Below are 25,784 nucleotides of genomic sequence, written 5' to 3' on the forward strand. Positions count from 1 at the left end.
TTCAATGAAGAAAACATAAAATTAATCAGAAATACACTCTATACATTGTTATTGTGGTAAATGACTATTGGAAACGTCTGTTTTTTTAATTACATATTATCTACATAGGTGTAGAGACCCATTTCTAGCAACTATTATTACAGTGTTCTAATGGTACATGTTGTGTTTGCTAATCGCCTTAGAAGACTAATGGAGGGTTAGAAAACCCTTGTGACATTATGTTAGCACAGCTGAAAACAATTATGTTGGTGAGAGAATTAATTGCTATACAACTGGCTTTCCTTTGAAATCCATTATTTCTAACCTGATCTTGACTATATTTTCTTATCATTTCGTAATTAATTTGATAAACAAAAGTGTAAGTTTATGGAAAACACGAAATTGTTAGGATGACCCCAAACTTTTGAACGGTAGTATATATATATACAGACACCGGTCCCTTGGTCGTGCCGGTCCGTGTAGTTTCCGGTCCGCCTTGTGCGTCGCCCTTTCAGCTCCGACTCTTCTCCCTCCGCCCGGTATCTTTTCCTTCTGCGGCCCACGTGCGGATTTAATTCGGTTTTCACCTTAACATTCTGCTCGTAAAAGTTTGGACCAAATGTCGTCGCCTTTCGAGCAGGTGCGGGCGAGCGTGGTGCAGCTCCTCCGGGGAATCGACAGGTATGCGCGACGCTCCCAATGAGCTGAAACCCCGGCGCACAAGCTAGCGATAGCTTAGCCGTTGGCTAATGTTTTAAGCTAACGTCTGCCGAGTGAAGTCGGAGGCCGTTCGCTCATTCAACTAATTTTTACGGTTTCAGTTCAGGTTTTTCATTTTCTGTCTAACGCCAACATGTGTTTGTGTAACTTGTATATGAACAGTATAACCGGAAGAGCAGATCTGACCAGCAGCTCACGTTGTCTAGCTCTGCTCAACTAGTTTACAAACAACAGGTCAGGTCATGCATTGCAGCCTTTCAAACATAGATATTGTATATATGAAAAGAAAAGAATAACATTTCCAATGGTACCAACTTTGGACTGTCAGTCCATGGTCATGGTTTTGACACACTCTTATTAAAATGTTTTGTTTTTGTTACAGCGTAGTATTAATCAGTGTTGCAAGGACACCTTGATGCTACTTTCGGCTCCAATACATTTCAGAGTAAAATATTGTCGGGTTTACATTTAGTTATGAAATACAAAGGTTTTTTAATTGAATATAATTACCTCTATTGCAGCCAGCTACAACATACACACGCATCTTATCGCATTAATAATAATATATTATATAACTAAAAAGCCCATTTGGCTGCGCAAGGAGTACTTTTATACTTTAAGTACATCGTTTTGCATGCCTTTATTTACAATTTGAATGCAGGACTTTTACGTGCAACAGAGTTTTTTTTCTTAATTGTTATTTATATAAAGTACTTATTCTGTAGCTCTGCAAGCTAATTCTGGTTATTCAATTATTTTTGTCTATTATATTGTTTGTTTTAGTGACCAACTGAATCGCGGAGAATTATTAGCAGCAAAAATACACCTGTATTTTATTACCCATTACAATCACTGCCTTGCAAAAAAACATTGAACCAAATATGCTGAGTTACAAGGTGCTGAAACCGTCTGTGAGTGTAGAATATGTAAATTCTGGACACCCAGATTTCTACACACGATTGATGGGTCTTGTCCCTCTTTGCAGGTACAACCCAGAAAACCTTCCAACGTTGGAGAGCTACGTGGAGACTCAAGCCAAAGAGAATTTCTATGACCTGGAGGCCAACCTGGCTGTCCTGAAGCTGTAAGTCATCACACCCGCCTCCCCATTCAGTGTGTGTGTGGTTGTGTGTGGGTGTGTTTTGACAGTAAAGGGTAGTTGTCAAACTTTCCCACTGTTTTCTGGTGCTGTTGTGTTCTTTTCTGTAGATTTCCAGTCATTCTTGTTGAGAAAAGAGAGCTTTAAAAAAAAAAAAACGAATGTGAGCTGCCTCTAGAGATTGGTTTATTAAAAAATACAATACACCTGTAACCTCTGCTAATGTGAGAGCGTCCCATAGCGCTGAGGCTAGACGGCACACGTCTCTTGACAGATTTCAAATCCTCCTGGTCAGGGGAGGCGTGATTGTAATGTGTGTCACAGCAATCCTTTTAAATTTCAGGTTCAGTGTTTTTCTTGTCAGGCATCTGAGAATCTGTCTACCTTGTTGCATTTCTTTTTCAAGAGAAGATTCAATACACTCTTGAAATATTAATCAAACAAGTTTTTTATGTTTACTTTGGGTTAATTCATTTGAATATATGAAAAAAAAAAATCGACTAATAGTTTCAGCCCCGGTTTCCACCGCAGAGCAGAGAAACGTTGACATAAATTAATCTATATGTTCCTCTGCAGCTACCAGTTCAACCCGGCTTACTTCCAGACTACGGTGACCTCACAGATCCTCCTGAAGGCTCTGACCAACCTGCCACACACCGACTTCACTCTGTGCAAGTGTATGATCGAACAAACACAAGTATCCTTTTGGTGCCGTTTCAACCAGCTGACGTCTTCTTGACTGTTCACTAATTTACTGGCGGTCAGTACTGAACACAGGCCGATGCGGCTGATGGGGGGGGGTCAGGGAGACGTTGATCTTTCTGGCAAAGATACACAGTTATTATTTTTCCAATATATTTTGTGAAGCTGTATTTATTCACATTGAGATCCAGTATTTTACAAAGGATGTAATTAAAAGCTCTAAATGTAGTGTTCACCTAAAGAAGCAATGTCTATCAAGAGTTACCGTAGAAATGTATGGAAATAGATCCAGCGTGGGAGGATTTGGGGGGTGCCCCTCTGTCTTTGGGTCGGGGACCTTTCCTTGGCTACAGTGTCGCAGCAAGAGGAGCGTCCCATCAGACAGATCCTCTACCTCGGGAACCTGCTGGAGACGTGTCACTTCCAGAGCTTCTGGGTACGACACACCGACAACAGTTGAATGACACTACAGAGAGACATCGGAATGATATTAGGTAGAGAGGTGGCACTTAATTTCATAGATTATTTGAAGATTAGGAAGGAGCTGTATTGAATTATTGTTCCAATAAGATATCTGAATACATCTTAAGGCCGAAACTTGGGGTCACGACTTTAAGTTGAATGCCGGAAACAATATTTACGGTGCTCGATTCCAAATTCAGAGCTAGTCCACGACAGGGATTGACTCCACGCGGCGTCTGTGTTGGCGTCCAGCAGCTGTCGGTGCTAGCATTGCCACGTTAAATGTCATTAGAAAGACTTGATTGTTTTATTTTGAATCTTTTTAGCAGAATTCAAAAATGAGAAATGAAAAAATATTTTTACTCAAGGTGCGGAAATAATTATTAATAATTTTGAACTGCAGGTTGCCGCTCATATGTTGTGCGCTCCCACGTGCGAGTGCTGTGTTTTAGCCGAGCGCAGTTTGCACCAGTCAGGCTTCATGAACGCTGACAACACCGCACACTCTTTCTGCAACGTCTCTCTCGTTCTGAGGCCTTTTTGGTTTCCTCCCGTCTTATCTCTCACTCTCTTTTAATCGTGTCCCCTTCCTCGTCCATCCTGACAGACGAGTCTGGAGGAGAACAGAGAGCTCATCGACGGCATTACCGGTTTCGAGGACTCTGTTCGCAAGTGTGAGTGTCGTCCTCGACTCGCATTAAACTCATCCTGTGGAACTAGAAGCGAGGGCACGCATCGAACTTGTGTAAACATCATCAGCATCGTCTGTTATTTAAAAATAATTGTTCTTCCTCTCCAGTCATCTGCCACGTAGTGGGCATCACCTACCAGACCATCGAGCACCGGTTACTGGCCGAGATGCTGGGAGACCCGCTGGGTAAGAAGCGCAGAGAGATCGATGAACCACGGCGAAGGTAAAAATGCAAAACCTGCTCATTTTGTCAACCTCCGTTCCTCCAGACACGCAGGTGAAGGTGTGGATGAACAAGTACGGCTGGACGGAGGACGAGGAAGGACAAATTTTCGTCTTCAACCAGGAGGAGAGCGTCAAGCCCAAGAACATCGTGGAGAAGATCGACTTTGAGAGTGAGTGTGCTACCGGCCATTAATGAATGATCGTGTAGCCAGAAATGGAGTAACATTTGGTGACCAAAAGAAAGGTGTGTATCACTTTGCCTTGTGCTCTGGGGAACCAGTTCTAAAGTTTAACTGGCAAGTCCGTCTGCCTTCTTTTCTGGGGTTTTCCACTGGGCCGTTGGCAAAAAGCTGTGACGTATGTTACCGAAGGAACAGATAAGGGGAACGTTAGCCGAGTCAACGTTAGCTGTGCCAAGTTTGGAAATGACTGGAAGGATTAGTTCACACTTTGACTGTTAACGCAGAAACAAATCTAACATAGTTAAGTAACTGTAAGTTAACGTTTTATATTTACCCCCTTTTCTATCTGTTTCTTTTCCCAGGTGTATCCAGCATCATGGCTACGTCTCAGTGATGCAAACACACACACACACCCTTTGTAAGACAGATTCAACCAGGTCATTATTTTTCATAATCACTTTTCTTTTTCCTCAATAAAAGTAATTTATCCCGCACAGCCTGTCTGAGTTTGTTTCTCCGTGCTGCTCTCTGAGCGTTCTTGAAACCTTTTTAGTTGCTTCATTAACAAAGTGAACTCCTTGCAGGGGACATGTTTGCCAGCTTTTCCCACAAATGGCTTCAACTTCCTCATTAATAAAAAATCTTATCAGGGTGTTGGTTCCACTCTATTATTAAGCAATAAATCAAATGAATCGGCTTATAGCCATTGCTGAGTCATGTTAAGTGTTTAATGCAATACTAAGTCATAGTTATGAGATACTAAGTCATAATGAAATCTGCAGTAAATGAGATACTAAGTAATACAAAATGCCAAGTTATAATTGAGGTACCAAGTAATATGAAATGTAAAGTTATGTGATACTGAGTTAAGGAGATGCTAAATTCATAATTATGATATACTAAGCCCTTCATATGAGATGCTATTATGCAATGGGTTTCCGTTCCCTCTTGTACCAATGATGTTATTTGTGTCATACTCGCTCCCAACACAGTCCCGACATGTCTCCATGTACTTCGGCTCCACCCACTCGCCTCGCGCTCAGGTGAGCATCTACCTGCAGAGCTACCGAACAGGGCGTGGCTTCTGAGTATTTGATCTTCTTCTCGTGGAAGGCAGAATGTCGGAAAGCGCAGCTTCAGAAAGCGCGTCTCGCGTTTCCGCCATGATCAAGTCTCTGAGCGTGTCGTCCGAAGGCTCCCTCCCGCCGCTGGAGGACGACGCGGACTCGGTCTGCTCCGACGAGCTGCTGGGCTCCCAGTCCCGCAGCTGGCTCGCGGACCTCTTTAAGAGCGGCGACGTGATGCCGGAAAACGGCGACGCGAGCACGGTGGGCCGGGACGGGCTGTTCGTGGACTACCACTTCCCCCTGGGGGAGCTGGAGCTGCAGGCCGGGGTCAAGTGGAAACGACCGAAGGTAGAGAGAGATGCAGTGGTGGGGTCACGTGACCAAGTGCATTTACTTTTCAGCTACTTTACTTGACTTTATACTTTTATTTTGGAGGGAACTACATGTATTGGGTACCTTCAGCTATTTTGCAGATTAATATACAAATGTATAACAGATTCATATATATCTCAAGAGATTACTCCGCAAGTTCCACCTTTACCAGCTGCAATGAACACATTAATGCATCTTTAACCCTTGTGTTGCCTTCGGGTCATTTTGACCCGATTCAATATTTAACCCTCCTGTCGCCTTCGGGTCAATTTGACCCGATTCAATGTTTAATGTCGGTGTTCTTTCGGGAGTCAACAAACAAACATAAAGTACCTCACACTTAAACTTGGAAAACAATATTAATTCTAATAATTTTCTGGAGATTTTAATAGCTGGGGTCATATTGACCTCAAGGGTAAAATATGTTAGTAAATATAAAGGTAACAGGAGGGTTAAACATTGAATCGGGTCATATTGACCCGAAGGCGACACAAGGGTTAATCATAATCAGAGAAAATATATTATTTTGAAATAATTGTTCCATTCTGTTTTAATTCATTAAAAAAAGAAAAACGTTGGTACTTTAAGTATATTTCTAAACTCCTCTGCTTTTTTATGCAGGCCTTTTAATATGTAGAAATAATCCACTGTTATTACAAATAAAAGATAAAAGTAAGAAAATATTAGCAGCAAAATGTACATATGTGGTATCTGGGTGTTCTTATGCATTTACGTGAAAACAGCATCTGAATGATTGTATGTGTGGTGATACAGTAATCTGTACCGTATGCCTCGTAATTGTCTGCAGGGAAGTAAAGGATCTTCCACCACATATTACACTGCTGGGGAGTGGTGCAAGGTAACCCAGTATATTAACTGGAGTATTGTCCTTAAAGGAAAGGACACCGCTTGATGCCACCACACTACAAACACTGTGCTGTTAAATTTATTTTAGCATTTATTGTACTTTACTTGAGTATTTCCATTTCACGCTGCTTTGCACTTCTACACTTCTGATATTGAATAACAAAACCGAGTTATACTTTATTTCATCAAGTGGGGGCTTCATGGAAAGTATAAGGTATTCATTGTCTTTTTATTGAAAGAGAGGTTATAGAGCAAGCGCTGACATGGAAGAAAAGTGACGTAACAGGCTCAAAAAGATTACATTTACTATCATTTAGTCACACAGGGATCTCCTGGTGAGGCAGACCTTACACGACATTTAAACATAAACCCGTTTCATTTTTTTAATGCACCATGTGTCCTCACTGAGGAAGCTACCTTAGAACGGTGTCATTGTGCAATTCATAACAGAAAGAAAAAAGACTGAGGATGGGTGCGTTTCAAACACATCACGTGGAGATACCAACACAAACAAAAAGACCCGCAGGGACAATGGAGGGAAAGAAATGTTTTGGCTTTCAGAGCATTAACAGAGCGCCATCTCTGTACAGCGGAGAAATGTACCTCAGAGGAGAAAGTCGCTCTGGGAGTTTTACTGCTGTCGATATTTGTAACTTCTTTATATCCTGTTAGTTTAAGTGACATCAACTCATCATATTCAATAATATCTTCATATGTTTGTAGCGTCTCTGTGATATGAGAACCACGTAGCTCTAAAACAAGATAAAAACATCCGGTTTCAGCTTTGTGATGACACATTTGAGCTGATCGCTTTTTATTTATTTTTATACTTGAGATTTTATTAAGGTATTTTTACAGAAATACAACCTTCAAAAGTAAGAATGCATAACAATAATAATAAAACATAAATAAAAATAAAGTAAAAATGAGCCATTGCATCTAGCCAAAAAGGGCCATAAGGAAACACAAAAATAAAAATGTCAAAGCAAGAAAATAATTATAAATCAATTCGTCAATCCTAAATTCGGTCCAACAAACAGATCTCTAGTACACAATATATTCAAAGAGTTCTATTCACAGTGTATCTTTAACTTAGTTTTAAACTTATATATATATAGTTCCAAGAGGCTTTATTTAGATTAAGATGGGAGAAGATTTTCTCAACACTTCATCCGTCAGTTCATCACAAACACTTATTTTACTGGACAGGAAAAACTGTAATCTGAAAAGTTACTAAAGCTGCGACTAAAAAGTCTGAAATAGGAATACTCAAAGTACAGGTACTTCATATTGGTTTATTAATAAGTAAATGTACAGAAACGTTTCGTGCAATCATATTGAAATTAATAGACTGAACATCTGCGTGTGTAGAACTTCCCGGTCCGTTTATCCACAGCTGGCAGCTGGCCATTAATAGTCTTAAAGCACACATCCTGGCTGGTGTTTGATTGGATCCCCCTGTTGGCACCTGGAGGACCGACTGGTTGTTTACATTTGTGATGACAGAGATTTCTGTCTGTGCTTATTTAAAACCTACATTTTAGTCTATATGTTGCCAAGCAGAAGAGATGTACTAAATCCAGTTTGAAATCGTGATGATTTCTCAACAGGGACAACAACAAAAAAACAGGGACAACGAGAAATAAGAGTGTAAGAGCGTTGAGTGTTTGATGTGTCAATCTACTTTTGCGGTATTCATCAGCACACACTGAAGTTAAAACAACCCGCCTGCGCCCATCAAACCGGTTCTGCAGGCCATCGTCGCCCTCTTCAACGACTTTGAGAGTTCACTGATTTAATCCGTCTTGCCTCCGCAAAGCATGACGATTTATCTGAGCCGCCAGACATGACCCTGAAGTATCTGTTATGAAAATGAGCGACTCGACGGTGAGTGTACCTCACAAAACAAGGTTGAACCAAAACACAGAGAGAGCGAGAGCGAGAGACACACTCTGCGACATCATTTATCAAATCTATATAATAATATCTTACACAAGTAATAATAATTAAGGCTTCGCAAGAGGAGTTTCTGAGATCATCACGTAATTTATTATTACTTGTGTTAGATATTATGATATAGATATTAAATGACAACTATTGAAACACTTTGCTATGCCGCAAAGAGGTAAAAACTAGTATTAATCTTCCCTTTAGACCCCATAAAGACTGTTGATAAAGTACCTTTTATTAATTAGCTGCCACACCCTGTTCGCTCATTCTGGTTTTTATATTGTCTTGTTTATATTGTCTTGTTGTTTTTATATTGTCCTATTAGCACCTTGGGATTGCATCTAAATTTCGTTGTTCCTTTGCACAATGACAAATAAAGATCATTCATTCATTCATTCATTCATTCATTCATTCATTCATTCATCCTGTTTTAGTTGACATTGGAATGCTCCCATCTTCCCCACTCCCTCCTCCTCCTCCTCTTGTTTTTGTTCAACCAATCACCAAACTCCTCTCTGTCTCCAGGAGCTCACCTCGTCGCCCCAGTTCATCATAGACGGAGCCACTCGCCTGGACGTCCGCCAGGGAAAGCTCAGTAAGTGGAACTACGTAGGTTCAGACACGACGAGTCCACAAACACACATCGCTCGTCCCACAAGGCAAGTTGAGTAAGAAAAACAACGGTTTTAAAATTGAATCACAAAGGGATATATATTGATTGGTGAGCTCACCCCCCCCGTACGTGGTGCTCCAGGTGTTTACATCTGGATTTCCTCTCACTGGTCCACTTCATGCGATTAATCTTCCAGCAGTTAATCATTATCTACACACCTTTTAGTCACACACTTGTTCACAGCACACGACTGGGGAGTTTATCTCTGATGTTGTGACGACCCTCTCGTCCACTTGGCTCGTGCCGCTGCAAGTGGGCGTGGCCAAGGGTCATCAGGAGAGTGGAAACACCTGAGGTAATCAGCAGCATTGGCAACACCTGGGCCTTGTGTATCAGCGCTGCTGTTAAAACTATCTCTCTCTCTCTCGCTCAGGGAGTATGATTTGACTTTCCACGCATGCACTCACCTCCACCACTAAAACTACGGACTCCACACGCCACTGTTTATCCAGAGTTAAATAAAACCCTTTCTCTTGACTACTTGCTTGTGTGCGTCCCCCTTCGTGACGGATGTCATCTGAGGCAGAGGAGGTTTTCTCCCTGGTGTCATCCTCAGACCCGCAAACATCACGGAAGCTTGAAAGCACCAATCTCGAAGAATCACGCTTACTTTGGCGAGATAGTCCTAAAACATATAAGAAGGCCCTCCGTAATGCCAGAGCAGCCTATTACTCATCAGTAATTTAGAGCAATCAGAACAACCCCAGGTTTCTCTGTAGTTCTGTAGCCAGGCTGACAGAGAGCCACAGCTCTGTGGAGCCGAGTATTCCTGTAGACCTCCGTCGTAATGACTTTATGAACTTCTTTCATGAAAAGATTTTAACTATTAGAGGCAAGATTGATGATCTCTTGCCCTCAACCAGTGCCAATCTATCAAGTGGAGTGGCCTTGGAAAACGCTGTATACCCTGGTGTTTATTTGGATGTTTTTTCTCCCATCAACCTAGACCTGTTGTCTAAAACGGGTTTTGACTTCTAACACGTCTACCTGTCTCTTGGACCCCATCCCGGCGAGGCTGCTTAAAGACGTTTTGCCTTTAATTGACAGCTCTCTATTAGATATTATCAATGTGTCTCTGTGAACAGACCATGTACCACATCCCTTCAAAGTAGCTCTCAATAAACCTCTCCGGTACAAGCCCACTTTTAAACCGGAGGTATTGGCTAACTACAGACCGATCTCTAACCTCCCCTTCCTCACTAAGATCCTTGAGAAAGTAGTCTGTGTTGAAGTGCAGAACCTCCTGATAACCTGACCTACCTGTCAACCCTTCTTTTCAGATGATTGCTGGTTGCTCTCGGCCATCGCGTCCCTCTCCATGCATCGCTTCCTGCTCAATAAGGTCATGCCTGAAGGGCAGAGCTTCCAAGACGGATACAAGGGCTGCTTCATCTTCTGGGTAACTACCTCGCAAATGGCATGCTCCTGTTTGGGCAGCACGACACACACACACACACACACACACAAACCGCTCCCGAGTGAGTCCTCAAACATTTCCCCCTGTAGTTCTGGCAGTACGGTCAGTGGGAGGAGGTGAGGATTGACGACTTGTTGCCGACTCAGGACAACAGTCTGATCTACCTCAGCTCCCCAGAGAGACACGAGTTCTGGAGCTCCCTGCTGGAGAAGGCCTACGCCAAGTGAGTGCCTGTTAATCACTGTGTGTGTGTGTGTGGAAGAAGTCATTACCTCATTTGGATGCAGAATAAGATTACCCTTCACTTAATCAAAGTAATAACATCCAATTCATTTAACCTCTGCAATCCTTCTCATGCACTGAGCCGTGTTTAGACCTGTCTGTGAGGGAAAACCTTTTCCTAGGTGAACCAGCTGTCAGACTCGAGACTGTATAACCTGCCCGTCTGTCAGCATTTCTCCTTCATTTACCATCTGGACTAAAGATGGAGCAGTTGGAAGTGCAATAATGAGCTCTAATACAACAGTTCAGCAGGTCTCTTCTAAAGGGCAGCGTTCAAGTCATCTTAACATACTTCCTCCTCTCTATGCCGCCAGATGGAGTACAAGTAGACTTTCTCGGAATTAAGTTCTGTTCGTCCACCTATATTCACCGCTCATGTTTTCTTAGAGAGCAAGGTTCTCTAGTTTTTCCCCAATAAGACCTTGTTTGTTAACCAGCTGGACCTGATGTTTTTCCTCCTCTCTGTATCTTTGGTCCCAGGCTGAAAGGTGGCTACCGAGCTCTGGACATGGGCTTCCCTCATGAGGCCATGGTGGATATGACGGGCGGGGTGGCCGAGGTGCTGCAAATCTCCTTACTGCCCCGAGACCTGCTGGCCTTTTTCAGACACCTGCTGGCTAAAGGGGCGCTCATCAACTGTGCCAACTGCCAGGTATGGGGGTGGAAGCTAGACTTAGGGATGGACTTGTTAGGTCTAGAAAAAAAGGTGCAGCAAAACATGTTCACATGGAAGGTTTACTTGCGGGTTGTTGAGTCTTGTTTGGCCGTTCCTGACAGCCGGTGGGTGGATTGTGTGTCTTTGTTTTGCCTCCAGGGTGCTTTGGAGCAGAGGGATGAACTGGGGATCATGTTCCGACATGCCTACTCTCTGACTGCAGTAGAGGAGGTAAATAAAAATGCCTATTAACATTCCTATTTGAAAGGGCCTCACTTGACTTCAATCGAAACATCCTAAAATATGTATTGGGAGCAGCATGCTTTGGATTAAAAAAAAGTTTGATCACAACCTTCTGATTTTCTTCGACCTGTGTGCACCTCAGGGAGCAAAAAGGGGACCCATCCTACTGAGGCGACTAAAGCTGAATGTAAATGGTGTGGTTGCATTCATGTTGGCATGCTCTTTCTGTTCATCCTCCTCTGACAGGTGGAGACGACACACGGCACCAAGGATTTGGTCCGCCTCCTTAACCCCTGGGGCAACACAGAGTGGGAGGGGCCCTGGAGCGACTTAAAAGGGTTGGTACACACAGGTTATGGACTATTAAACACTGTGAAAGGAAAATGCATTCATGAAGAAATTAACCTACACAATGAATATTAATATTTCCTTCAAAGGTATACGCAATGTGATTTTTTTTGTTTTTGTGCATTGGCATTTGTCTGCCTCTTTTAGTCAAAGATGCACTTATTGTAAGTCGCTTTGGATAAAAGCGTCTGCTAAATGACATGTAATGTAATGTAATGTAATATATCAAACAATTTAAACTATATGTACGGTTTTAATCGTTTGATGCATCAATACTTATAATACAGTATTTTTATTACATATTTTATTCGGAAATGCGCCTTCCTCCATGATATTTACTTTTAAACGTTATGCAGGATGTGCTTTGGCTATATTTGATGATTTACTATTTATTCTTAGCACTGATAGGATCTAAACATAAGAATACAATATTATGTAAAATAAAAAAATTAAGTAAAAAATAATAATAGTATGTATATGCATATTGAGAAAAGTTGTAGAGGATATTGTTTCTGATGCTTGTCGCCTTTTTTGTCACAATTTCTCAAATCTGGAGTCAAATAAAAAAATATCAAAAATAATGAATGCATATATGTATTTACAGACAGTATTGTCATTTGAAAAGTCAGTTTTTGGCACATGTGTGTGTGTGTATATGTGTGTATGTGTATGTGTGTATGTATGTGTGTGTGTGAATATGTGTGTGTATGTGTGTGTGTGTGTGTGTGTGTGCAGTCCAGAGTGGATGACGGTGAGCATGGAGGAGCAGAAAAGGCTGGATCGAGTGAGACGAGAGGACGGAGAGTTCTGGTGAGTTTGTGCATCGCTGCTCGCTTCAACTTTCCGCCTTCAGCAAACAAAGACTCTGACATGCGAGAGAAACAAGTCGGCTTAGCCGTCATGCGACCTTGTTGCATGCAATGTCACATTGTGACTGATAATCTGTACATTGTTTTAATTTTTTAAGATTTTTATAAATTGAAAATATATATATATATACACTACCGTTCAAAAGTTTGGGGTCACCCAGACAATTTTGTGTCCTGGCCGCATAGAATGAATGAATAACAAAGGTTTGTATTCATTATCAAGTGCGGAAAGATGTTTTATTTGGAAAAATGACCAGATACAATAATCTGTGCGTCTGAGCCTCTTGACACGTCAAAGTTGTATTTGTATGCACTTTATATTTATTCTTATGCAGGTCGTATCATTTATGACGTCATATTTACTACTTCATATTTGTTACGACATATTTGTTACGTCATATTTGTAGCCCACATTGTGAAGGCCAGTCCTTGAATATATTGTCTTGTACGAAACCGGTCCGTGACACAATAAAGGTTGGGGACCGCTGATATAGACTGTGTATAAGAAGTGAAATTAGTGATCATCACGACAGCCATTTCTTTGTGGGATGCCGTTTTGAGACCTTGAGTTTTGGCCATCGCCATGTTGGTTTTGTCTATCCAGTGAAAGAAAGCCACCATATTTGGACCGTGAAGGAGTCACATCATAAAAGATTAACCGCATACAAATGAACCCCACCATAAAGAATACCCTGTTTTGTGGTCTATTTGACTCTAAATGGACAATAATTTACTAGATAACCTAATTCCTAACATTTTTACTGGGGAAATACATCAAAAGAGAAGTAGAGTCATATTCTCTTAGGCTTCTATACAATCTGACTTATTTTTGAAACCGGAGGAGACGCACCCTGCTGGCCGCCACGAGGCTTCAGTAACTGGTCTCTCTCTCTCTCCATCAGGATGTCGGTGTCAGACTTCCGACAGCACTTTGAGACGATGGAGGTGTGTCACCTGATCAACGCTCTCAGCAAGCCAGGGTCCACCATGCGGCCGTGGTGCTGCGTGATGCATCATGGGAACTGGGTGCCAAACACCACGGCGGGAGGCTCCGCCAATGGGGGTAAGAAGATACATGGCGAACCATGATGACACACGTCTGTGTTTTTATCATTCTGTGTACGTTAACTTGTGCCATTAAGTCTCCATTATTTTATTTACCATTATGAACGGAAGAAAACCTTTTTAAGTATCTTTTTCTGATCTGCTCCCATTTGCAGATGATTTACTGTTTCACATTAATAATGTATTTATTAATAATAATAATAATAATAAATCCCTTTGAACATAAGGCTTTATTGTGAAACATCTGCAGGAATGAAGTTCAATAAGATTGAGTCGACCTGGAATAATAAGCGTCTCATTGAGGACAGTATATCTCAGCAGATTCATGAGAAAGTTGATTTGGAAAATAAGCATCTTGGCGTATCTTGTCATAATAAAATAACAAAAATGTTTAATGTAAGACAGGTCCTTTTGTTGTGCCCGTGTTTTTTGTTCAAACAGACCTCGGGCCAATATTTGCAGCATGTATCTAAAAATGTAAAGTCTCTTACGTCGTGCGTACAGTACTGGTGTCAGAAATAAACCTCCTCCCTTTTGTAAGTCCCGCTCACTAAGGTGTGTTCGTGTTGTCAAGTTGAGACATGTTTATTTGTCTGGTAACAACGTGGTGCGACATCAAATGTGTCATCAAATCTGAGAGCAATGCAGATCCAAATACTAAGAAAAAAAATGTAAATCCTGCAGGTAAAAGTGACACTCTCAGACATGGAATGGTGCTGAACCTAAAGTGTCGTGTAGTGTAACTGTCATTCAGTGGGACACTGATCTCACAGGATGAGATGGAATAAACCATATTGAAAATGTCTCCTCAAAGTAGCATTCTGTCTAATTTAAGATCCATTTTGTGGAGCCGAGTGTTTGCGTGTCTCCCACTGAGCCGTCCACGTGAAGCACGTCGTCGTAGCGCATTAACTGCTACATGCATGTTGTGTACATCTGTGAGTAGAGAGGAGGAAGGGGAAAGGCAGTCAACGTGTGTGTGCTCATCAGCTGTTCTGTACACGTTTACGTTTAGGGTTCAAGGCTGAAGAATGCAGTGTAAAGTGTGGTACTAATAGTGTGTGCGCGTGTGTGTGTGTGTGTTCCAGGTATGTTCTGGCAGAACCCTCAGTACTACTTCACCCTGTCGGAGGTGGACAGCGGCACAGCCAACTCTCACAAGAACTGCTCCTTCGTTTTGAGTCTGATGCAGAAACACCAGAGACGTAGGGGCGTTAACCTGGCGATAGCCCTGCATATATACCCGGTATACACACACACACACACACACACACACTCACGCAGAGCGAGACTCATGATGTCAGTTACTAATTGATTCAATTATCACATATTTTACAGGTGTAGTTTCTCTTCAGGTCAAGATTTTACTTTTAAAAAACCTGTCAGTTTTTTAAATTGTTATTATATTAATGGGGATCTGGCTTGGGGACTGGAGGGACGCTGGTTCAAGTCCTGTCCTTCAAACTGGGCGCTGCTTTGGCTCCGTAATAATTTGCTGTATCCCCACAACGGCTCTAATATGCTGCACTACAGAAGAGCCTGGCTAGCATGACAATCTAACGGTCAAGGGTTCAAGTCCCTGTTCAAACAGACATGCTGTGTGTACCCGAGTGTCCTAAGTGTGTGTGATGTCTCTCCAGGCCAATTCCAAGAACACATACCTGTCCCCCGAGGACCTGAGAGTGCTCCGCCCGGTCCTCTGCTGCCCCAACTACTCCACGCGCCGGGAGGTGGTGCTCCGTGGCTCCCTCCCGCCGGGCCGCTACATCATCATCTCCTCAACCGCCGTGGCCAATCAGAAGGGAGCGTTCCTCCTCCGGGTGCTGACGGAGCAGGGCAACGCTGCCACGTGAGTCACGGATCCAGGTTTTAGAACATTTAATTTAAAAAAACAGATACCCTTTAAAACGGCATGTTTCAAGTTTGAGAAGTATGATGAGGATGTTTTGTTTCTCCTAGTCTATCCCGCAAACCGCAACTCGACAGCCTTCCATTAACAGAGGTACGAGACCAATCAGTCACTGAGCGAATACTAAGTGAAAGTGGACTGGCCTCCAAATAAAGTCCTAAGTGTTGGAGATAAAAGTCAGAGAAGCTTTTGAGAGTCTCTGTAAAGCCCGGATGGGTTCCAGGTCATGCGCTGTCTCAGTGATGGTAGAGCCCGGATAGCTCAGTCGGTAGAGCATCAGACTTTTAATCTGAGGGCCCAGGGTTCAAGTCCTTGTTCGGGCGCTAAGAGTTTTAGGAAGTAAATCTACCACCATTTCTATCATGAGTTTAATGATTTACATTACCGAATAGTAGATACCGAGAAAATGCTTCCTTCCTTCTGTCAGTCCATCTTGCTGGTTTTATGTGTTGCACGAGGAAGTTCAGTTTACAAGTAATCGTCATCTCATTGACAGTTCCGCCTCAATTCCACCTCACAACCAGGTGTTTCATGTTATGTAAGAAAGCATTAGAATTAAGAAATTAAGAAAGCATTAAATATGGTCTCATATGGGCAAACTCTATCTGATGACAGATTTTCCTCTTGTTGCTGTCAGTCTCTGGAGTTTTAAAAGAGCTCTCGCCCAAACAGGGACTTGATCCCTGGACCCTCAGATTTAAAGCCTGATGCTCTACCGACTGAGCTATCCAGGCTTCTTCTTCCATCATTTCTCTCTTTCTATCAAAACTTAATACTACATATTACATAAAACTACATAAAACATATTGGCGTTTGAAAACCTCTTATTCGGGTTTCTCACACGCTTATTTCTCTGAACTTCTACATCAACGTTGTATTAAGGAAAGAATGAAATGTGGGAATTCAGAGGAAAACAGGACGAAACAAAGCCAAAACGGTACCTTCCACATCAAGGAAGGAGATATGTGCAATATATTGTCACTTGGAGACTGAAGTTGGTTTAGTTAAGCATCGTCTTTTTAAAGGTGAGAAAGTTGTCCAGGAGGCATTTATTTGTGAAAGTAAAGTCCTGTGTTTTCTTCCTGCAGTATTCATTTCCTCACGAGGCTGCTCTTCCTTCACCTAAATCTATCAAACAGCTGTTCAAGAAGCACTGCAGCAACAAGGTGAGATGTCTGACCCTATTTTCCCATGTTCTTATTTTCCAAGTTCAGACTGAAGACAAATCTGATTTCAATAACAGGGGGCTTTTATTGTGAAGAATTTATAGGAGAACAAAATGGTTCTATTGACATTTTACACCTGTTCTTTTTACAACGTCTGCTGCTTTGAAACGCCATCGAGTTAAAACAAGCCAGTCAGTTAAAGATTCAGCTGGGGCTGGCAGATTGTTCCCGCGCGGTCTAGACGATCACAATATTAAATTTAAAAGCTATTTTCTGGGCTTCTTGACACAGATCTGAAGAAAATGTTTTAAACGTACATTCCCTCTACTGACCAGCAGGGGGCGACTTCTCCGGTTGTTTAGAAGTCTTTGAGAAAATGACTCTTGATTCATTCCCTTAGTCAACATTGTAAACATGAGTTGTAAGTCTTCTTCAATACAGCTTGATATTTATTTAGTAAATTATGGTCCATTCAGAGTCAAATAACCCATAACACAGGGTATGCTTTAGGGCGGAGCTACCTTTTGATTGACAAGTCGCAACCAGAGCTGTATACTCTACGTCACGCCTTCCTAGTCCAAATATGGTTACTTTTGTTCACTGGTTGCAAAAAAACAATCAACCACGATGGCGCCAAAATAGCGAATTCGAGACGTCAAAACTGCAGCAGTCCACAAACCAACGGGGTGACATCACGACGACTACTGGCACTTCTTAGATTGCAGTCCGTGGGTGAACCCGGCAGTACGGCACAAATACGAAAGGCTATCTGCATGACGTGTATGTGTAATGACTCGCTTCCTGCTTCCTGTCATCTGAAGGGGCTTTGCAAACCGGTGCATCTCCACAACCTGCTGAACGAGGCCTTGCAGGGAGGAGGTCAGTGGCCATCATTGTTGACTTGACTTGTTTCCTCTCTGTTCTCTTCTCACAGAAAGGAGTTGTAACGGCCTTAAGGATTAGACATATGATACTGTGGGTTGACTGGTGTACTTTAATACATAAATATACATGTTATAAACAGGTAGTAATAGAAGTAGGTCAAACGTGTATATTTAGTTTTTGATCTTTTTACAACAGTTGTACGCCTTGTGGATTATCACACATGTGCATGAGGTTTATGGGTTAGTATCAATCAGACGGTTATTTTTTACAATAAGTCACCACAGTAAATAGTCAGTGAATCGGCCGGCTGAGTTGAATAGGTTTCTGTACTTAAAGGGGCCAGTGGGTGGGGTCCGGAGCCATCTAGTGGTGAGGTGGCAGATTGCAGCCAACTGAAACTTCTCCTGTGTGCCAGGCACAAAACAAATTTAAATTAAAGCAAAAATGTCCCTCTCTGGAGCAGTTTAATTTGTCCCTTCTAGGCTATTGTAGAAACACGGGACATGAAGATGCTGTATCTAGATACACATCATTCTAAGCCAAAGGAAACACAGAGGTTCTTAGTTTCAGCTGATTAGACACCAAAGACAACAGCTTATATTAGATCAGACTGAATGCCTCACTCGGCTCCTTCAGGTCCCTCAGTCTCCATATAGGACATCAAGATAAAGGGGAAAAAACAAGAAAATCCCTCACGTCAAATCACACTCTGCTTGCGTTTTGCTAGCAGGGATGTTCCCTCAGAGGATTCAGGAATATGAACGATGTCGATATAATGCATGGTTGAGTGTCCGCTGACGGTCTAACCCGTTGTGCTCAGTGTTGGCCGGCAGCGAGAAGTACTTAGTCCTGGAGCACTGCAAGAGCCTGGTGGTGCTCATGGATGTATCCTTGAAAAGTAACGTCATGTCCGTCACCTGTCATATATACGCCTGTCTGTCTTTATCTATTTGGATCTGGATCTATCAGGTACACTCAGGATTGGACGTGGATTTTTTTTAAAAAGTGGTAAACAGTGGGAACTTCACACTTTAGGTATGAGACGCTTTAAAATGTTGACATCAAGAAGCTCTTTAGTCAGAGAGCCAACGTCGTCTTCTCTGAGTTCCCTCCTCAATATATTGTAGATGTTAAGTTCAGAGAGCTGAGCATGTGAGGAACGCCAAAGAGAGGTTTGACGGACAGCAGGTCCTCCCTTTTATTACAATGAAAAGTATAGTTATCAAGAGCCTGGATAGCTCAGTCGGTAGAGCATCAGACTTTTAATCTGAGGGTCTAGGGTTCAAGTCCCTGCTCAGGCGAGACTGGTTTTAAAGCACCAGAAGTCGTCGTCAACGACAACAACTTTCATTCATTGACATAGTAGTAGTAGCTTTATTGTCAATTTCTTCACATGTTAAGACATACAAAGGAATCAGATAAGACAAGACATTTCCTAATACTAAGTAAACATAAAGATTCACGTACAGTTGTTATAAATACTATATATATAAATACTATAAATACTATATATATAATACTATAAATACGTAATACAATTTTAAACAAGTGATTAAAGTGCAGAGTTTTGATTGATATGTGACATGTATACCAAATAAGAATGTCATATTAATACCAAATACATACCCACATTCATGTCATCCCAAACAGTTTAACAGACTTTAAGTCATTCTGTGACTCCTTGTATTTTCTTTCAAGGATCCTGGAAACTGACAGACTTGACCGTAGTCCATCGCCTTATCCACTTTCCAGTTATTATCTCCAACAAGCTCTGATGTTGTTGTTTTTTGGTGCATCGCTGGACAATGGCATGTTCTACTATATTTATATGTAACAATTACTTCCGTCAGCTATGAGGAAACTTAAAACCTGTCTTGAACCCTGGGCCCTCCGATGTGTGTTTAGAAAGACGGACAAAATATTCTGAGGGGTAAACTGGCATCTCTTCCATTTAAAACTGATCCTGAAGGGAGGATTTATTTAAAAAAGCGAAAGAGAAAAGAGAAGTCACTGTTGGGGCTTGTTGCTGTTTTGTCTGGTTTCATTCCCTTGACCTTTCCTTCAGAGCCAAGGCAACGCTCGGCTGAACTGGCCCGACTTCCAAGCATTGTGGGACAAGATCAGGAGGTGGACGGTGAGATAACGGGGACACACCAGTCACATGAAAATGGCAGCGTCGAGGCCGAGCACCCCCCCCCTGCTCATCTCTGTCTTTTAGAGATTGCGAATCTACCGACGGGTTTGTGTCAGAGAAGGACCAAATTAAAAACATGAAATAATACAGATGAATAGATTTAGGTTTGAAAGCTACTTCTCAAGTTCCACCTCCCACTGCAGAACACTGTTACAATAGAGAGCTGCAGGCCCAGACAAGTCAGCATTTATGTTTTATTTGATTGCACTCGAAAATCAATGTTGTTGTTTTGTTTGGTTAGATGATGAAATAAGGTCCGTGCTTAACACAGGCGTAGAAGACTTTATGGTTTTGTTCCACAATATGAACTAAGTCAGTAGATGCCCTCATGTGTTGTTGTACACATATGATATGTAAATGTAATAAATACGTATTGTCTGTTCTTCAGTTGCACTCAGAAGAAATGGGCCCCACTATGTAGCATTACGTCATGACACATGGCATTTTGTTTATGTTTTTCAGGATATCTTCCTGATCTTTGACATAAACAAAACACACCACCTGGAGTACAAAGAGGTGGCCCCCGCCCTGAAGAAAGCAGGTAGGTCTGACCCACAGCCACACGGACACAGCTAATGGTTGATTCACATTTAAGGCTTTCTCAGTCAACGTGTACAACTTTTATAGAAGAACACAAATATCCTGTATGTATGTGACCAGCAGGGGGAGCCAAATCACATTTCTTTATCCTCTTCTCTTCTTCTCAACACGGCTCATTCAAGTCACTCCTCAATATCTACTCTGGCTACATTCACTTGGATATAGTCAAAATTATATATAAATATATATATATGGATATACGTATATGGATGTATATGTATGTATATATGTATACATATATGTATATGTATGTGTATATATATATATACATATACAGGACTGTCTCAGAAAATTAGAATATTGTGATAAAGTTCTTTATTTTCTGTAATGCAATTAAAAAAACAAAATGTCATGCATTCTGGATTCATTACAAATCAACTGAAATATTGCAAGCCTTTTATTCTTTTAATATTGCTGATTATGGCTTACAGCTTAAGAAAACTATAAAATCCTATCTCATAAAATTTGAATATTTCCTCAGACCAAGTAAAAAAAAAGATTTATAACAGCAAAACAAAATCAAACATTTGAAAATGTGTTTCCAGGTGTTTCGAGTTAATTAGACGATTCAAGTGATTTGTTTAATACCCTACTAGTATACTTTTTCATGATATTCTAATATTTAGAGATAGGATATTTGAGTTTTCTTAAGCTGTAAGCCATAATCAGCAATATTAAAAGAATAAAAGGCTTGCAATATTTCAGTTGATTTGTAATGAATCCAGAATGCATGACATTTTTGTTTTTTTAATTGCATTACAGAAAATAAAGAACTTTATCACAATATTCTAATTTTCTGAGACAGTCCTGTATATACTGATATATGGATGTATATGTATATATATATGTCTATATATATATGTATGTGTGTATATATATAAATATACATATATATATATGGATATATATACATATATGTATCTATGTCTATGTATGTATGTATATAAAATTACATACATTATATATATATATATATATACCGAGAATATCGGTAATATGTGATTAATCATGATTAATCCACAGAAACCTGTGATTAACCTGATTAAAATTGTTTATCGTTTCACAGCCCTAATATATATGTATAAATACATATATATATATATGTACTTATGTGTGTGCATATATATGTATGTTTGAATGTATATATATATGAATATATATATATATATATATACAGGACTGTCTCAGAAAATTAGAATATTGTGATAAAGTTCTTTATTTTCTGTAATGCAATTAAAAAAACAAAAATGTCATGCATTCTGGATTCATTACAAATCAACTGAAATATTGCAAGCCTTTTATTCTTTTAATATAGCTGATTATGGCTACAGCTTAAGAAAACTCTAAAATCCTATCTCATAAAATTTTAATATTTCCTCAGACCAAGTAAAAAAAAAGATTTATAACAGCTGAGTGTTTGTCAAGGCTCAGGAAACCCTTGCAGGTGTTTCGAGTTAATTAGACAATTCAAGTGATTTGTTTAATACCCTACTAGTATACTTTTTCATGATATTCTAATATTTAGAGATAGGATATTTGAGTTTTCTTAAGCTGTAAGCCATAATCAGCAATAAATCAGAATAAAAGGCTTGCAATATTTCAGTTGATTTGTAATGAATCCAGAATGCATGACATTTTTGTTTTTTTAATTGCATTACAGAAAATAAAGAACTTCATCACAATATTCTAATTTTCTGAAACAGTCCTGTATACATCATGTATACCTCAATACTCAATACATTTGTCCGGTGTGTCTCGGCTCCACAGGCATCATGGTGGACGATTTGATAATGCAGCTGGTCGGACTGAGGTACACGGAGCCTGATATGACCATCAGCTTCCCCGGCTTCCTGTATCTGCTGATGAAGCTGGAGAGCATGATCCGTAAGGGGGGTGGGGGGACACACACATACAAACAAAAGGCGGCTGCAGGATAAATAAAGAAAAAGAGGTGAAGAGGGATAGAGGAGGAGGAGGTGTGAGGGGAAAAAAAGGATGGGGGGAGACATGAGATGGAGAACAAGGAGAGTGATGCTTCCAGACGGGAGGCCAGAGCAGAGACGATGCTTGATGAGAAAATAGATGATTTATGTTGAAATGAAACCTCCACCCTGAGCTATCCACCCTTTGTTCAATTCAAATGGCAACACGTTGAAGCGAACACTTTTGGGGTTTCACCTGGAAACAGCGGTTCGAAAACCCTTCACCTCGTTAGAAAAGCTGCACAGACATACACATTATAAATATTTGCCGTCACAGCGGTTCAAACGCTTCTCACGTCCTCCTTGTCCTTTTTTTGCAGACAAATTCCAAGCGTTCGACATGGTGGGGATGGGAAGCGTCACCGTGAGCTACAGACAGGTACGGGCATTCCTGTATGACCGCTTCCTCTTTTTCGCTGAAGGAATACAAACTCAGAGGTGGCAGTTGTTTATTTTACTTTCAGAATATGAATGACTTTAATATCTACAGCTCTTTATGAAACCTTTCAAACTGAAAAAAATAAACGATGCACACGACATGAAATGTTTTCATCAGCTGTTATGTTGATGTTTTTTCCGCTTTCCTTCAATAATGACTTCTTTAACAGTAATTAGAAAATAATAAAAAAACAGTATGAAACCAAACCTTTCCAAGATAAAACGATGTAAGGCCATTCAGACATAACGAGTACCCATCATGCATCTGTGGCAGGAGATTCATACGTCGTGTGCATACATCACTGTTTGCCATTAAGCCAGGTGAGTTTCAACTAAAGGTGTTCTGCTCTCTGATTGGTTGCAGTGGCTCCACATGACCATGTACAACTGACCTGGTCCAGGACGGATTTATCGGGATCAGCTCTGTTCAGAGTCCAGTGTAGCAAACCGTGACGTCGTCAAACAGTAGCAACGGAAACGTCTTGAGAACGCTCTTCAGTCATGGAAACATCCCAGGTCAAAGGTCAAAGCTGTGAGAGGGAAAGTGAAGTTTATGATTCACTGACATTCGATGAATGTAACTTTCCATCCCCCTGTCTGTTGTGGCAGTTACCAGCAGTGTCAAATAATCACCTGAACACTAAAGCTGAATGTATTTTTATAGAAATGTCCCCGTTATTGTGAGTTTTAAAGTTAAGTAGTTATTGTGTGTATTATTTTCATGCCAACAAGTCTGAGTTGATTCATAATTAATTTCTCTGCCCTCCACTATGCATTTCTTTTAATATATGTACTAATAACATTGTGATGCCATAAAGCACTAAAGTGATAACCTGGATACAAAATGTTCTTCTTCTTCTTCTTCTTCTTCTTCTTCAGTCGGTTCTTCTCCACTATTTATTCAGACACAAGTAGCTGAGCTACTTTACCCTGAACAAAACCCTCCTGTAAAAAGGTAACTACAAAAAAAGACCAACATATTTACAGAGAAACACACAACAGAGATGCTTAACGACTGAAAAGAAACAAAACAACAACCAGAGGAGGCGGAACCACTGTGAATCCGTGTGTCCTGCTGGAGGAGAGACGGGCCCGTTGTCTCAGTACCACCTCGACGTCTCACGGGGGATATTGGACTTTTTACTCCGCTACGTTTCTCTGACAGCTTCAGTTACTTTACAAAGTCTGAAAGATGACGTGTTCCTTTTTGGGATCTGTAAATCCTCCTACTTTTTTTTTTTTTGAGATACGCGGTTCTCACAGGAGCAAGGCATATGATGATATTATAGAATATGATGCATTGATGCAGATTAAACTAACCAACAACATATAAAAGAGTTAAATCATGTACGGCAGTCAAATGGAACATACACAATAATGCAGCAGTGATATTAATCCAGAAGTATCACATATAATAATACATATACACTACATTCATATAGTAAAACACGGACTGGGAGCATTTTACTGCCATATCAGTCCTTTTACTTTCAGTCCTTTTCGTACATTTTGATGAGGACAAATGCATACTTGTACTTCTTCAAACGTCCGTTTACGTCTTATTGGTAATGTTGGTCTTGTCAGTTTTGTTTCCATGATTTGAGCATACAGCGTACAGCGGATATTTGCTCAGTGGTCTGGTTCCGTAGAACATCTCAGTAACTTCTCTACATCCTGACCACGGAGTATATTTTGAGAAATAGCTCTCTATTCTTTGCTGATGTCTGGTATGTGTAAATATCCGTCTGCCAGCACCCTTCTTTCAAGTGAGAACAGTGAGAGTTATAAATACCAGTGTGTGTGTGTGTGTGTGTGTGCATGTGTAGGTGTGTGTACGTGACTGATGTATAATTTTATTTACTTGGTTTTCACAGTGTGTTATGAATGTTGTGTTGGATGTCATGTGACCGTCCTACATGGGCCACACCCTAACAACACACCTCTGTCACCTCTCAGTTGTCATTTTAATGGATTTATTTTGAACAGGGAATTTATTTGGACGACAACAAAAGCCAATGCCCCTCTGCGCTCCGAGTACCGGGCCGCGTGGGAGACTCATATAACCCCAAAGGCTCAGTTGACCCCAAAAACAAAGAACTACAACTACACGCCAAACTGAATGAAAACAAATAAATATGCAAGTGTGGCAGCTGGTATCTTTCCATGCTGATCGCTTTTGTTTGAGATATCTACCGTCACCCTTAGATCAATGCAGGAGAACCACTTAAGTTTATATGGAGAGCATTTCTTCATCCAAAACGGATACATGTATTTGTACCGTATTTTAATTGGGATGTGTTTGTCCTTTTCTCTAAAACTTCACTTCCAACACTCAGTCCTTTTAGGAGTGGCTCCTTTCTGCTAATGAGCCCGCCGACTGATCCCAGAGCTGTTGGTGGCATTACATGACAACATTAGAAGCTGAGGCCCGGTCCTGCTGCCCGGGGCCGCGGTGACGCTAATGGGCCAGGACAGCCTGAGTATGACCTACTTTTGTAGGTAGCTCCTGCAGGCGGGGCAGGCAGCCACCCTCCAGAGCACCTCCAGCCGGCTGGTTCCTGACCTCTTGGCGGTTCACCGGCTGGACGGGAATCAACCACTTCAAGAATAGATTACCCCTTTTCAGCTTGTTTCATTTCTTTTGATTGAAGGCTGAGACACACTATTTCATATTTTACAAGGATAAATGTTGGAAATAAGTGACAATAATCACAGACATTACAGTTACATTAAAGAGCACCT

The 25,784-nt window shown here is 41.1% G+C and overlaps 2 protein-coding genes across 2 annotated transcripts; both read left to right on the forward strand.

The window, feature by feature from the left end:
* Nucleotides 1-489: 489 nt before the first annotated feature.
* On the forward strand, nucleotides 490-4,554 carry eif3k (eukaryotic translation initiation factor 3, subunit K). The gene is made up of 8 exons (XM_056441035.1): nucleotides 490-660; nucleotides 1,685-1,783; nucleotides 2,375-2,495; nucleotides 2,859-2,936; nucleotides 3,570-3,636; nucleotides 3,762-3,839; nucleotides 3,923-4,048; nucleotides 4,423-4,554. Exons 1-8 carry the CDS (start codon nucleotides 599-601, stop codon nucleotides 4,452-4,454), a joined length of 663 nt encoding a protein of 220 aa, XP_056297010.1. The 5' UTR covers nucleotides 490-598; the 3' UTR covers nucleotides 4,455-4,554.
* Nucleotides 4,555-5,157: 603 nt separating this feature from the next.
* On the forward strand, nucleotides 5,158-23,874 carry zgc:85932 (uncharacterized protein LOC405875 homolog). The gene is made up of 20 exons (XM_056440422.1): nucleotides 5,158-5,475; nucleotides 8,842-8,911; nucleotides 10,270-10,388; nucleotides 10,496-10,629; nucleotides 11,169-11,340; nucleotides 11,503-11,574; nucleotides 11,833-11,924; nucleotides 12,670-12,744; nucleotides 13,706-13,866; nucleotides 14,957-15,114; nucleotides 15,509-15,717; nucleotides 15,828-15,870; nucleotides 16,866-16,943; nucleotides 17,765-17,822; nucleotides 18,649-18,713; nucleotides 19,894-19,962; nucleotides 20,485-20,563; nucleotides 22,390-22,506; nucleotides 22,925-22,983; nucleotides 23,407-23,874. The coding sequence occupies exons 1-20, from the start codon at nucleotides 5,179-5,181 to the stop codon at nucleotides 23,431-23,433; spliced, it is 2,154 nt and encodes a 717-aa protein (XP_056296397.1). The 5' UTR covers nucleotides 5,158-5,178; the 3' UTR covers nucleotides 23,434-23,874.
* The last annotated feature ends 1,910 nt before the right edge of the window (nucleotides 23,875-25,784 follow it).

This window comes from Pseudoliparis swirei, chromosome 20 (assembly GCF_029220125.1).
Source record: "Pseudoliparis swirei isolate HS2019 ecotype Mariana Trench chromosome 20, NWPU_hadal_v1, whole genome shotgun sequence".
NCBI lineage: Eukaryota > Metazoa > Chordata > Actinopteri > Perciformes > Liparidae > Pseudoliparis > Pseudoliparis swirei.

Excerpts from the sequence above, each read along its gene's own strand:
- eif3k (XM_056441035.1), top strand. The coding sequence starts at position 599 with ATGTCGTCGCCTTTCGAGCAGGTGCGGGCGAGCGTGGTGCAGCTCCTC. Across the intron at positions 1,784-2,374 it reads AACCTGGCTGTCCTGAAGCT|CTACCAGTTCAACCCGGCTT; the intron begins GTAAGTCATCAC and ends GTTCCTCTGCAG. Across the intron at positions 3,637-3,761 it reads CGAGGACTCTGTTCGCAAGT|TCATCTGCCACGTAGTGGGC; the intron begins GTGAGTGTCGTC and ends CTTCCTCTCCAG.
- zgc:85932 (XM_056440422.1), top strand. The coding sequence starts at position 5,179 with ATGTCGGAAAGCGCAGCTTCAGAAAGCGCGTCTCGCGTTTCCGCCATG. Across the intron at positions 11,925-12,669 it reads CCCTGGAGCGACTTAAAAGG|TCCAGAGTGGATGACGGTGA; the intron begins GTTGGTACACAC and ends GTGTGTGTGCAG. Across the intron at positions 22,984-23,406 it reads TCACCGTGAGCTACAGACAG|TGGCTCCACATGACCATGTA; the intron begins GTACGGGCATTC and ends GATTGGTTGCAG.